The sequence below is a fragment of the Acartia tonsa genome, chromosome 3 (genome assembly GCF_053477335.1).
Source record: "Acartia tonsa isolate MP-2025a chromosome 3, ASM5347733v1, whole genome shotgun sequence".
Classification (NCBI taxonomy): Eukaryota; Metazoa; Arthropoda; class Copepoda; order Calanoida; family Acartiidae; genus Acartia; species Acartia tonsa.
Genome location: NC_137262.1, coordinates 6,076,004 through 6,090,510, shown reverse-complemented (window position 1 = coordinate 6,090,510; position 14,507 = coordinate 6,076,004). Strand labels below are relative to the sequence as shown.

General features: G+C 30.7%; 1 protein-coding gene across 2 annotated transcripts in view; it reads right to left on the bottom strand.

Moving 5' to 3' along the window:
- The window catches only part of LOC145313138 (tetratricopeptide repeat protein 39B-like), a 49,786-nt gene that overhangs the window by 33,729 nt on the left and 1,550 nt on the right, over positions 1-14,507 (bottom strand). For both annotated transcript variants that reach the window (XM_080152412.1, XM_080152413.1), the window contains exons 2-3: positions 5,204-5,265; positions 4,843-4,947 (exon numbers count right to left, since the gene is read on the bottom strand). In XM_080152412.1, the coding sequence (XP_080008538.1) occupies positions 4,843-4,947; positions 5,204-5,265 (167 nt within the window). The remainder of the gene's footprint in view (positions 1-4,842; positions 4,948-5,203; positions 5,266-14,507) is intronic.

The following is a 14,507-nucleotide window of genomic DNA, read 5'->3' as shown; positions in this document are numbered from 1 at the left end:
CTTGCTTAAGGCTGCGACTATAGCTGCTGAAATCTTTTATTTTCCATTAATTTTCATTTTCAATTAGAAATGCTTTTTTTGTGTTTTATTGATTGACTTTTCCCCTAATTGATATATTTTTTTCTTATGATGAAAATATTTTTTCGAAAAGCTTAGTCTAAATTTAACATATATAGAATTTAAACTAATTATAATGGTTTACAACTATAAAGTCAAAATTTATATTATAAACAAAACAAAAGTAATTAGGAAATCCCAGAATTATATTTATTTATTATTATTATGTTATGTAATAAGTTAGAATCTCTAATTATTTCTTACAGCTTCACCACTAGTCTCAAGTATAATTACTCTAAGAATAAGCCACCTGAATACTTGTCAAATAAGAATAAGAATGCAACTTTCTAATAAATAGCTTAAAACCATAATATGAGCAAGCACATAATTTAAGCAATTTCAAAAACTTTTTGCAAAGAACAGACTTTTATGATATACATTTTACTGAAATTAAAGAAAGAATACAATAAGAAGCTTCTCAAAAATCATTTATCGAAAATTAACTGAGATATTAATAAATGGATTTTATAGAATTCTATCTAGATATATAAAGTAGTAAACATTTTTTTGTCTGTCCGTTAAGGTTAGCCGATGAGCCGTTCATGGGCCTTCGGATTTTTCTGCCCCCTATAAAGCAAAGCTTCTAAATACTAGGGGCGAACCCGCTAACATTTTGGCTTGTTATTTATAGTTAATATAAATGATGTTAGGTGTATTTAATGTATTTTTATATGTTGAAATAAATCGGGTATTGCAAATCATATTCATACATAACAACCAAAAATAATCCTTGCTTTGATTAGCTTAAACACAAATTTACAATATACCAATTCATGTATTTTTTTCTCATTTATTTAAAAATTTACTGATATAACTGCTATAGGTGTTGATTTTTTCAATAAAACAAGCACACCCCCCTTGCAAACTCCTATGCACGCGCCTAATTTGAACCATTCATATTAACACTATCATTTTCAACTAAAATTCTAGTTTTTAGTTTTCTTTGTCTGTCTAGATGGATGTACTAGTTATACATACATACATATATGCCCCTATGTTTTTAGGATTGCCCCAAAGCACTGTCTACCATACAGACCGTAAATATGTATGTGTAACATGTATAAAAATACATTTGGGTTTCATTCAACATTCATTAGAGGAATGGCGCAACGGTAATTATTTATGAAAGTACAAGAGCTGCTGCAATTTACAATTTTTTAACATTTACTACTTTAATTTTTGAAAAGAACGTCTATATTTTGTAAGATAGTTGTTTTAAGAATAACTTTTTACAATATTCATTCAATATATATTCAATGTAGACTGCCCAAAAGCCATTTAATAGGAAAAGTCGATTTGGTAATTTTAGTAAAATTCAAAAGGATAATTATATTTAATCCTTTTTATAGGAAAAATCGCTACAAGACTTTAATTTTAAATACTGTGTCATATAAAATTCAATAAAGCAAATATGATATAATGACAAAAATGGTTTAACTATAAGTAACTTCTAAAATAGGCCTACAATACTACAAAAAGAATAAAACATGTCAGGTTATACAAAAAATTACAAAAAAGTTATAATATATACTGATTAAACTAATACTTTTTAACAAAGTAAGAATGGTTCATTAAACCTTTCAGAATACTAATATACTTAGGGTGGGACGGAGAACGCGGGTGATGCATATTTATTTGATTTACAACCATTCTTTACCCTCCCCCAAATCTTTATCGAATACCTGTGACATATATTTTGGGGGAAAGTTTATTTTCTTGTCCATTATTCTATCAATGAATTTATTCTATAAATATTTTTATGTAAACATATTTTATTCAATTTTCGATCTGAAATATTTTTAAAATCGATTGCTCTTTTTAATAATTGGTCTGATATACTCCTTTCTATACATCCATACATACTTAAAATATATGGCAGATTTTTAGGGATAGGTTAATGGGATGAAATAAAGCTTTTACACCTTAAAATTATCTTATATCAACTAGAAAAATATACCTATTTATATAAATTGCCAATTCACATACGAATTTTAAGGGCGTATTAAATTATCTCCCATTGATTTAATCCTTAATCCTTGGTAATGATTATAGTTTTTCTAGATTGGATATTGGTCTTTAGTCTGTCTATCTCTACTTAGAACATGATGTTCATATAAAGCAAAAGGAGAATAAAACTAACATTTCTTGAATGAAAAACAAAAAGCAAATGCCAGAATCAGCCTGGAACAATTATTGAACTTTTAATTCCATTTTTCTCTTTTTTTCTGTTTGAATTTTATAAAAAATTATAAATGGATTTTACTTTCAGATACCTGAACATAAAATATATCAATCTTGTAAAAACTTTTCCCAACTTGTTTTCTTGTATAGATTTCCAATGTGACCTGACCATCAGGGAGTAAGGGAGGGGACAATGAGCAATTAATTCAATATAAGAGTTATCAAAGAAAGGGCATGAAATCCAGTTTTATCCAATAAATTTGTAGGAAATTATAAAGGGATTGTTAATTGAATAATAGATTTCCATAGCGTCATGTAAAGTGAAATCACAACTTGTTTTTGATGAAATATATTGAGGTTTTTTTAGTGTGATTTTTATATTAAAAGATTATTGGACCCGGCCAGCTTCTAGCAAGAATATGACTGCCCCTTTTTATTCTGTTTATTTCCCTTGCCCCTTTCCCCCCACCTCCCTTCTCCCTTCTCCCCGTCTGCTACATTCCAAACTAACACAACGAGTGTTTATTTCCCTTCCCCCTACTTCCCTTATTCCGTCTCCCCGTCTGCAATATTCAAAACATACATAACGAGTAGCGGCATTCTATGCGCAAGTCCCCAAACTCAGTCAGAAACTGCTAAATTCTTGCACATTTCCTTTAAGCCAGTCCCCAAAGTCTGAGACTCCTAAAAATTGAATATTCGATCCATTGTCCCCTCCCTTACTCCCTGCCTGACCATGCAGTCTAAGTGTGTCTATACTTGCATACTCAACAAAAAGGTTTATTTTCATTGAAAACTACAAAATAAACAAAGTAAAAATAAGCAAACAGCAAACTTTGAATTTTCAATTTTAGAAGTGGTTAAAATGCTACGTTGAGGGGTTCCATGACAAACGCAGGAGTCCCAAACGTCGGAGTGGACAAACGCAGGACCAGGAGTGTTTAAATATTAATTAATTTAAGTATTTCTATACAGATTAGGTTAGGTTAAGATATGAATGTACAAATAAGCCCCCCGCAGGGGTTAGGCATTTAAAAAACCTAAAAGATGGTCTAAAATAGGTAAGGTTAAGTTAAGTGTCCACTGACGTATGGGACTCCTGCCTTTGTCCTAGGACCCGTTGAGGTTATAAGCTAAATTTCAAACAATCCCTATATAGAAGTATCAGGATCTCTAATTGTCTGTCTGTACCGAAGTATCTCGCTAACCACTAAACCAATATGGTTCTTCTTTACAATGCATCTTATCACATGCCCTGGGAGGTTCATAACTATTTTGGGTTAGGGTACATCCACCTGTCAAAGAGAATTCGGCAATGGAAAAATTAAGCAATCTCATACAAAAAAAAATGCAATGGATTTCAATAAACCTTAAATATCATTTATTGTTGGTTATGCAATTATGCAGGAATAATATTTTTGTTGGCTTATAAGCACACCCCTATCTCCTACGTGCATCCCGTTACATGTGTACTATGTAGACAAAAGGGTTGCCTACAAAGTATGAAACACTCAGCAATGATGTCATCCTAAAGACCTTGGATAACACTAGTATCACATAACATTATAACACAATTTTTGACTGTAACATAATTGTGATTTTAAAGAATAGTACAACTATAGAAATGTATCCACTCAACAACACCACTTTCCACTTGTTTTACACACACTCAGACATCTTAGAAAATTTGGCAAGATCATTTTTATCCATTTAGGGGTATTATACAACCATTTTATTTGACCATTTATAATACTGCTTTAAAATAATTTATTGGATATTTATTGTGTATGGGTGTTGGGATGTATTTAAAAAGTTCGTGGTTATTTGTATTTTTCATCTTCAATTAAAAAAAATCATAGAATATTCTTTTTGTAAATAATTTTACTTGCATCTTGGGAGGTTGGGGAAGTCGACCACTGCACTGTCAATTTACAATTCTATTTATTTCTAAATTCTTGGGGGGGATTTATTTTCTCTTGGGAGGCTGGTGGTACCCTGCCCAAAAAATTTGAAACCTTTCCTAGAACTATGATGAGCTAACTTGTAAAGGAAAACCATATCGGTTCAGAGGTTAATGAGATTCTTCGTTACAAACTGACATCATGTTACTTTTATATAAGGATCAGTTAATGCAATTAATAATCATTTTGAAGTACATAAATATATATTTATATAGTGGCGCAGCTTCTAATATAATGACAATTAGTGGTCATCTAGAGAATCCAACGGGGTTAACCGCTTGCAATGGCATTTAATACTCTAACGCCCTCTGGTGGATATTAGGTTAAGTAACATCCAACAGACAACCAACCCTTTGTTTATCTGAGAATTCTTAAATGTTCATGGTTATGAGTTGCGCCTGTTTATAGGCCTAGGTATTTCTCATATTCTAACTATTCATGTTGCACACCTGACATAACAGAAATAAAAACCATTTTTAACGTCTTCAGTTATGATACGGTGTCGTGCCGAGATCACCTCCTCAACGACGAGCGGATGTGCTACGCGTTGAGCCACGGTCGCGGGCTAATACCAATTACTTACTATTTGTATGTAAGGTCCCTAGCTCCCTCGAAGTCATTATTGAAGAACATGTCAATGGCCTTCTTTGCCTCGTACAGTCCCTGGGTCAGGCTGATTCCATCGGATCTGAAATAAAAAAATACATAATTTTTGTTTAAACTAACAAGTTTTTTTTTATGCGAAACATCTATATAAATGTCTCCTTCAGCCATTGACTAACCTGAATAAACTAATCTGTATCAGAAACACATGATATCTTACATCTTACAGACGGACGGATATTTCTAATTACAGACTAGAAGCTAATGGTACAGGAAATATTATAGACGGACGGATATTTCTAATTAAAGAGTAGCTAAGAAGAAAGATTAATAAGACGTACTTTTTGCCAGGCGAGTCATTCCCATTTTCCATTTCCAGATCCTCTTCAGCGTCAAGGAATACCTGAAAAAAAATTAACCATGAATTAAATGGCGGCTGCAACCCCTAGAGACTTCTATGGATAACTTTATGACGAGAGGGCGTCAGCCTTCCCCCTAAATATTTTTGTTACTAGATGTTTAAAATGTTTTAGGATTTTTTTCTCAGAACGATTTTTTTTAGATATAAATAGCTGTCATGGACCTGTAAGAAGCTTCATTATTAAGGGTTAGCTATAAAACTCCAAGGACCTATGATAAGCTACACTGTAAAGAAGAACCATTTCGGTTCAGCGGTTAGAAAGATTCTTCTGTACAAACAGATAGACGGACAAACTCACAGACATATTGTTTCTTTTATGTAAGGACTAGCGTCTTCGCCCCTAGAGGTAATTTAAAAAAAAACAAGTATTTCTGGTGCTGCCATTTATTTTGAAGTGGTTTCCCCAGAAAACAATCTTTTTTGGGTGAGAGGAAATTTTTATTTTTGGGGGGTTGGGGTTGTCCCACCTCCCAAACACCTTAATATCACCACAGGACCAATAGGTAAATACCCTGAAGAGTAGAATCTGATCGGTTCAATGGTTACCGAGATCTTAAGGGAAAGACGGACAGACATCAAGCTACTTTGTATTATAGATAACAATAATATGGTTCTACCTAGATATATTGATCTACAATAACGTTTGATTAAATTAATAAAAGAACGGTTTATCATAATAACTTTGTACGTTCCACGTACTTTCAAATCTTCAAAGCGTGTTTTGCATTAAAAATTCTCTAAGCCGCTTTTAAATTAATCATTCAAAAATTGCCTGCCAAGCCTCCCCAGTGTAAAATTGACTGCCCCTAACCCCCCTGTAGTCAGACACATGAATATCTTACCCCCAATACTGACGTTTGTTTTACCCTCTAAAACGCCACAGCCGTCTTACCCCTGTCTAAAAAGATGCATGGTGTTCATATAATGATGAAAAATTGTCTAAATTGATTAAGTTTAAAACATGTTCATGAATTGAGTAAATTTTCACTTTTTATAAAAGTAGAATTTAACTGCATAATATAAGATTTAATATAAAGTTTTGTTTAGTAAATATTTTTTTTGAAAAATTTACTTTTCTAAAAACTACATTTTCTGCGAATATGCACGCACACTACATACTGCACGCATGTAGTAATATGTGTGCGTAGAATTGACCTTGAATTTACGGTTCTAATTCCCCCCCCCCCCCTTTGCCCCTAATCCATTATATCCCCCCCCACACCCCTAAAAAAGCATGCGGCTACCCATGCGGCTTTTTAATATAATGACCTAACACATTACTTTAACAACTTGCGGTTCTTGCAATGCAATGTTTGGAGATAAATAATTTGAAATTTAAATTGAATAATATTATGACGACGAATCTTTGAATCCTGATAAACATTACATAATCAAGGAAAATGAAAAATATGGATAAAGGGGAAGAGAAGAAGGATGGGGTAGGCTAGGAGTTTTGGTAACTGTGATTTTTGCATTTGTAGTAAGTAGGTGGCATTTGTAGAGTAGGACAGAGAGAGAGAGAGAGAGAGAGAGAGAGAGAGAGAGAGAGAGAGAGAGAGAGAGAGGGAAAAATGTAGTTGCAACCAGATTATTGAGAAAAACATCGTAGGATATGATACTAAGCTATATGCATCACAATTCATTTTCAACTTCTTATTGTACTGTTCTATAACATTATTATTAAAACTTCCAGTCCTAAGGACAATGGTGTAAGTCATTGAGAAGGTTTCATTCATAAATTTTAAAATTCAAGAAGGAAAACCAAACACAATGTTTTTAAGATTGTTATCTTATATAGTAGAGGGGACCTTTATAACTGATTTCGTTTTTAAAAAGTATGTAGGTATACCGTATGGTAGCTATTCAAAGTTGTTTTAGGAATTGAAGACCTTATTTCTACATGTAATTCTAAAAGCAGCCTAAGCCCTTGCTCTCCATATGAATGCTTTTTAAAACAACCTTAATTTAGTTTTTATCTAAAACACTTTATTTTTAAACACAAGTTTTGATATGTCTTGTCTATAACTGAATGGTCTAATATTTAGGCCTAGGCACTATCAATGCACTATAGGCACAAGATAGATTGACAGATTTGTTCCAGGGATAAGTCAATGGACAATGTATTAATAAACAACCCCAATTATAATAAACAAGAATAACCATTCTGTAGAATAAAATGAATGGTTTAAACGATACTACTAGTTTTAAAATAAAAAGTGCCCATAATTTCTGAGCAAATGAAAAAGATAGAGTAATTTTAAAACTTTGGGTACCAGTGTAATTAAAAATTCAATGTCCCCTCCCTCCCTGGATTTGTTCACAAGGATTTTAGATAAGAGATCAACCAATCCTATGTTCGATCAATCACAAAAAATATTAGGTTTGTAGTATAGACATTTTACTGTGTTATTGGGTTTTTAAAAATTTTTGGAACCAAATGGGATTTTCAAACAAAATGTAGAAAAAGAAATAAAGACAAAGTTTTGTTGTATAAAAACAAACATGCCTGTACTAAACTTATATGAAGATGTCCATCAACTCAACAACAATGGTTATAAACCTTCTCTAGATATACAAGATACTTTTCTATAAAGGAGAAACGTATTGGTTAAGTGGTTAGCGAAATCCTTTGTTACAGACACACAGAAAATCATCTAGTTGCTTCTACCAATTCGTTGAACGAAATGTTTTAAGTTTAAATCTTCTTTGAAAATATACCAACCCACCCAAAATAGACCAGGAAAAATTCAAAATAACTTTTATTTTTTAGCCCTTTCAAACATCTAATATTTATTCCTTCATTCCTGAAAGATGAAAGAAGATTGACACAGAAGCAAAATAAAACTGGAATGAGCAGATTTTAAGATTGTAATATTTGATTCCCATGAAGTTTTTTTGTGACCTAATATGGTAGCAGGACTACAACAGTTTGGCCATATTTCTATTTTCCCATTTAACTTACATAAGTCCTACCTTCTCTTAAATTTTTGTTAGTTTTTTAATGTAAGTTACTGTTAAATGGCATTCCCACAAGAAAGTACATTTAAGTTTTAAAAGTTTATGTTAAATTAAAAATAAAGGAAGGGGGGTTAGTTTTTGCTTATTTCTAATCCTTGCACGGGGCTCTAAACCTGTGGGGTTTTTACCTTCGGAGCCCGGACCATGTGTGACCCAGCAAACAATATAACCTAACCTAAAGTACTAATCAAAAAAAATTAAAATCATTCTTAAGGAGGGGGGAGGGGGGGGAATGTTCTGTATGCAACGTTAAATAAGTATTTATTTATTCAGTATTAATACTTTTTTGTGATAGTACAAGTTAAATTACAAGGATACTGCCGTCCAAATTCACATAAAATACAAAATCCGACCAGTTTTGGATCATTTCTAACGTACACAATGCCAAAATGGATTTTTGTTGTTACACCACAATATGATGCAAACAGATATCTTATTTATTTTGCCTTTTTTGAGATTATAACAGGGATAAGACAATGAACGATAAATTGATTTACATCCTAAATGATTATAATCAAAATTGTTCTGTAGATTGTTGATTGAAAATTTAGGACATTACTGGTTTTGAACCAACCTTTCAAATTCTATCATAATTTTAAGCTAATGAATATGATAGCGTGATTATAAAATTTTTAGTACCATTAAAATTTACAGACTAATGTCCCCTAACTCCGTGGATAACAAGGATAATGGGGGCCAAATTGTTGAGAGAGCTAAAAAGACAATTATAAAAGGAGGAAATTTTTTTTTATTAATAGACGGCAAAAACATAATAAGCATTTTAGTATGGCTTCGAATCCGGTTAAAATCCACTGGATAATAACCGTTTTTACCCATACGAAAAAAGAATCATGTATCGTATCGTAAACTAGAAAAAAATTTACAAATAATAAAATCATTTCATAAAATTAATTCCTGCAGGGCCAAGAAATTTGGAATTAATACTTTTTTATCTTACTATTCGCGGAAAGCTGTCTTTAATACCATTAGAAAAATAATTTCATTGGTTTATTATAAATAGAAATTAGATTTTGAGATAATGTAAGCGAAAACATCAAGAAATAATGATAATGTCAAAATAAATTACAATTTTGGTTAAATCTAACATACTATTCAATTATTTTGTGTTATGTTTTGCCAAAAAAAAAGTTTTTATTTCGCATTATCCTTTTAATGCCATTTAGATAAAATTATTTCCCGTCCAAGATATAGGCGTTTTTTATATAAAGGCCTTATGATAAAAACGTATAAAAATCACAAGCAACATACCATAAATGTATGTTTTAAAAATGTTTAATTATTGATAAATAATTTAAAAGAAAGTGGGTTATCAATTGGTTCAATCCTTTAAAATGTAAAATTTATTCAATTCAAAATTGTCTGAACCGCACATTAATACAAATAAATTCTTTATTTCTTACTTTGTTAAACATTGAGTAGGATAAGTGTTCTAAAAAAACAATTATTGGTTAAAAATATGTTAGATACTCAATGAAATGAGATTTTAATATTGTAAGAAGAAAGAGTTTAAGAAGAATAGGTATTTTTTTACGTCAAACTTAATATTCTATTTAATCTATTTCTATATTTAAAAAAAATAGTTATACTTGTTAAATTTTCCATTGATAATAACATATTTAAAAGAGAGCTTAGTGGTTGCAAATAAACAGAAGGTGTTTTGTCAAAACCATTAATTTTTAAACAGATCACGTATGTAAACCCATAAATCTAAAGCGAAGCTTCTCTATTGCTAAATTTTTGTGTCTCACAAAGACTGGATTATCGTGAAAAAAATTTCAAATGTGTGCTTTATTTCTGTACCAAACTATTGTCACCACAAGTAACATTTATATATAATTGTTTGTGTTTCCTTTCATTGATGTTGTCATCCTTATAATTAAATAAAAACTTTAAAGCTTTATATACTAACTGATATATTTTTAAAAGCGAAGCTTTTCTATAATTAGGGTCGGTCCGTCCGTCCGTACGTCCGTCACGGTTAGCTTTTTTCGTTAATTTAGACATGTCAAAATTGTCCTATCGATTTCAAATTTTGCATGGTGATTCCTTTAGTAGTTAGGTACGATTTAGAAAGCGTAGCAACTCTATAATCATTACCAAAATGTCCGTACGTCCATTTTAAATAAGTTGATTTTTTTTTACTTTTTAAATAGCTTTTTTTCGTTAATTGCCTATGTTAGAATTGTCCTATCGATTTCAAATTTTGCATGGTGATTCCTGTAACAGTTAGGTACGAGTTACAAAGCGTAGCAACTCTATAATCATTACCAGAATGTCCGTACGTCCATTTTAAACATGTTGATTTTTTTACATTTTAAACAACAAATTTGTATGTGACCTAATTATCCGATTGGTCTGATTTTTGGTATACTGATTCCTGGGACAACAAAATACAATATTATAAGCAAAGCAACTCTATAATCAAGTCCTAAAAATGTAAGTATGTCCATAATCATTATCTTGTATCAAGCAGTTTTTCAACAAATTTATTTACAATTTTGCTTTGACTCTTAAACATTCGCATTCTGATTATTCAGTTCTGACATTATACAAGTGTTAATGTCCGTTTGTCCTACCGTTTCAGAGCTTCGCTTTTATGGATGTTGTCATCCTTGTTATTATTTTTTTTGCTCTAAAAAATATCAAATCTAAATTTCATTAACAATAAAATATTAGCAGTTTTGAATTGAGACCAACTAACAGTTTTATTAATTGTTTGTAATTTACTAATAGAACATTAACAAGTACTACCACATTAGCACAGTTCTTCTTAATTAGTAATTATTTGTGCAAATAAATTTAGAGTACTTTTTACTTATCATTATGAATAAAGTTTTATATGCAATTTTAAAATACTTTTATCTGATTAATTTTAACAGGACTTTCCATTATAATTTTTTAAAATATCTATATGATATAGTTGTCACCTCTTAAAAGAAATCCAAATGGACATTTAGGTCCTTAGTTATAGTTATACCTAAATTCCAATCTAACACATTTTTTTTCTCATAGAATAGTATCACACATTTAAAATCTTGGGGATATATTTGTCAATAAAAATAATCCAAGCAGATCAATAAGCCTTAGTCGCCAAATTTTAATTTAGACACCCTCAGCCACACCAAGCCTCAACTAGCCTAATTCACCACCAGTTGCAGCCCTAATAAGCCTCGCTCAGACTTAATCAGCGGCGCAGCCACTGCAGTATTTTTGGAGCCGCAGCTGAAGTCCTTTGCCAAATATATTAAAATTTGTTATTAAAAAGATTGGTAGTTGTAATAAATTATATACCCAGCCATCATTCGTTAATTTTTTTAACTGTTTTATTTATTCTTTCCACAATTTTCTAGTTTGATAAGTTCTACTTTTTCTGATACATCATCACTTAAATCTGGTTTTTTTTTATTACGGCGCACCATACATAAACAATGATATTCATCAATTCACAATTGTCCTGCATTTTTCTTCATACTTTGTAGTGTTCATGCAAAAAAATTAATGCGGCTCAGCTGCGGCTGATTTTTGTTAATCTTATTGCAGTTATAAATTATGGAAATAATGTAATTTCACTGTGACTGCAAATAAAGTTAAGCTTTTTTTTATGTTTTGAAAGCGGAATTTCTAAAACTTAAAAAGCGTATTTAAAAAAAAGAACTTTAGCTGAACACTTTTTGGTATCACATATTTTTTATGTGACTACGTTCATTAAAGTGCATTGTCAGAGACACTTTTAAACATAAACTTGACTGTAACATTAAAAGTACATAAAAACATTGAAATCTGTTTTAAATTCATAATAAAAAAAAATCATACTAAAAGTTAGATTGTAAGCAGTATTCTTTAACATAAGTACTTATATGACAATGATTATGAAAAATTCGCCAATTGATGGATATATTATATTATAGAATGCTTTCATAAATGAATATACACCCAAGAAAAGTTAACCAAAAGAAACATAACTATTCATCAGATATTAGGCCAGTCAATTTAATCATTTACTCTTATAAAAGTATCTGTTTTTGAAAGGTAAAACAGTTGATTGCAATCAAATAAATACTTTTTCTTTGATGCATTCTAATAAAGGTTACAATTAAATAATTACATTTTAGCTGTTTTTGGAAAACTTTTTACTGTTAACTAGCAGAATGATGTGAAAAAAGATATAGCCTGAACCATCTTGGCTAAATACGAGTGTCAATCTTATAAAATAACAAGAACAAAAAGTAGTTTTGCAGCAAGAAAGGAAGAGTTTTGCAAGAAATGAAAATTGAAGATAAATGTATAAAGACCTCAGAAACTACCGAGTTGTGTTTTTCAGGGAAGTTTTTCATTATCTTGAGGTGGTTTTATGCTATTTTAATGTCACCTTTTGCTAGTTTTAATAGAAAATAATAGTCAATGGCGCATATAAATCAGTCATTTATTTCATTTGTAAAGCCTATAAATATTTCATGGTAAATTTGGTGATGGCAATTTAAAAAAGGTTTAAAAGATGTTGATATTGGAAGAAAATCATAACTTTATATTTCTAACTTGGCATAATTTTCTTTTAAATCTATAATTAAAAATGTTTTCTAAATATCTTTTAATACAGCAATAAAATATTTATTAACTAATTATTTTTTTACAGAGAATCTACTCATCTTGTAAAAAAAAAACTTGTCATGACACACATGCATTACAAGGTGCCAAAAAAGGTCTCACGCACATATTTATGTACATTCTATGTATATGTACCAAAATCAAGGATCCTAAGGAATAAGACAATGAACGATAAATTGAAGTACACCCTTAATTATGATACTCAAAATTACCCTTCTGTGGATCACAGTTATTGATGGAAAAGTTTGAACACGGAAAGATTGAATCTAGATCTAGAAAGTAAAAGTTAATACATAATAATAAAACTTTGGGTACCATCATAATTTACAGTCCAATGTCCCCTCCCTCCCTGACAAAAATGCATGAATAATGCAATCAATCAAGTAATTATTACTGCCATTAATCATTAGTTATTAGTTGCGCTGCTACTTTATAAGCACAGCATATCCGCACGTCCATCTAAAAAATATTTCTAAGATATCTTTAAGCATATTTATTGGCTGTATGTTTCATCGAAACTAACAATGTTTTATGTGCAATGTCACTTGTATTGTCTAAACATTTAATTTAATTTTTTTCTTTTTAAAAGCGAAGCTTTACTATAATTAGGGTAGGTACGTACGTCCGTCCGAGATAGATAGCTTTTATTCGTTAATTTAGGCATGATAGAATTGTCCTATCGATTTCAAACTTTGCATGATGATTCCTGTAGTAGTTAGGTACGATTTAGAAAGCAACTCTATACTCATTACCAGAATGTCCGTACGTCCATATTAAACATGTTGATTTTTCTACTTCTTTAACAACAAATTTTTATGTGATCTAATTATCCGTTTGATCTGATTTTTGGTATATTGATTCCTGGGACAACAAAGAACAATATTATAAGCAAAGCAACTCTATAAGCAAGTCCTAAAAATGTAAGTATGTCCATAAACATTATCCTGTATCAAGCAGTTTTTCAACAAATTTACTTACAATTTTGCTTCGACTCTTATACTTTTATATTCTGATTATTCAGTTTAGACACTATACAAGTGTTAATGTCCGTTGTCCTACCGTTTCAGTGCTTCGCTTTTATGGATGTTGTCATCCTTGTTTTTGTACAATTTACTGTAAAAATGCAAATAATGTAAATATTATGTATAAAATGACCTTTGGTATATTCGAGGACATATAAATGCAAATATAATGACATTAAAAGGAATAGAATTGCAATTGCAAATATTTCAAAAGAGTTTTTTAAAATAGAGAATATAATTTGTATAAGAATCTAATCAGTTGTTTAGAGATAAAAATATATAGGTAGATTTATCTCCTCATAGGTTGATCTTTCTCCCGGGGGCGTATTTTAATTTCTCGTATTCATTCGAATCCGGTGAGTAGGAACCGGTTCTCATCCATACGAAAAAACTATGTCTAGCATCGTATTTATATCCAGCTTTCTACGAATATAAAAATGTACAATCATAAGATTAAAACCAGTATTTAAGCCCGTGCATTCGGCACCTCGGGGCTAAAAAAACTGGTTTTAATCTTATAATTGTACATTCTATATCCGCGGAAAGCCGTTTATAATA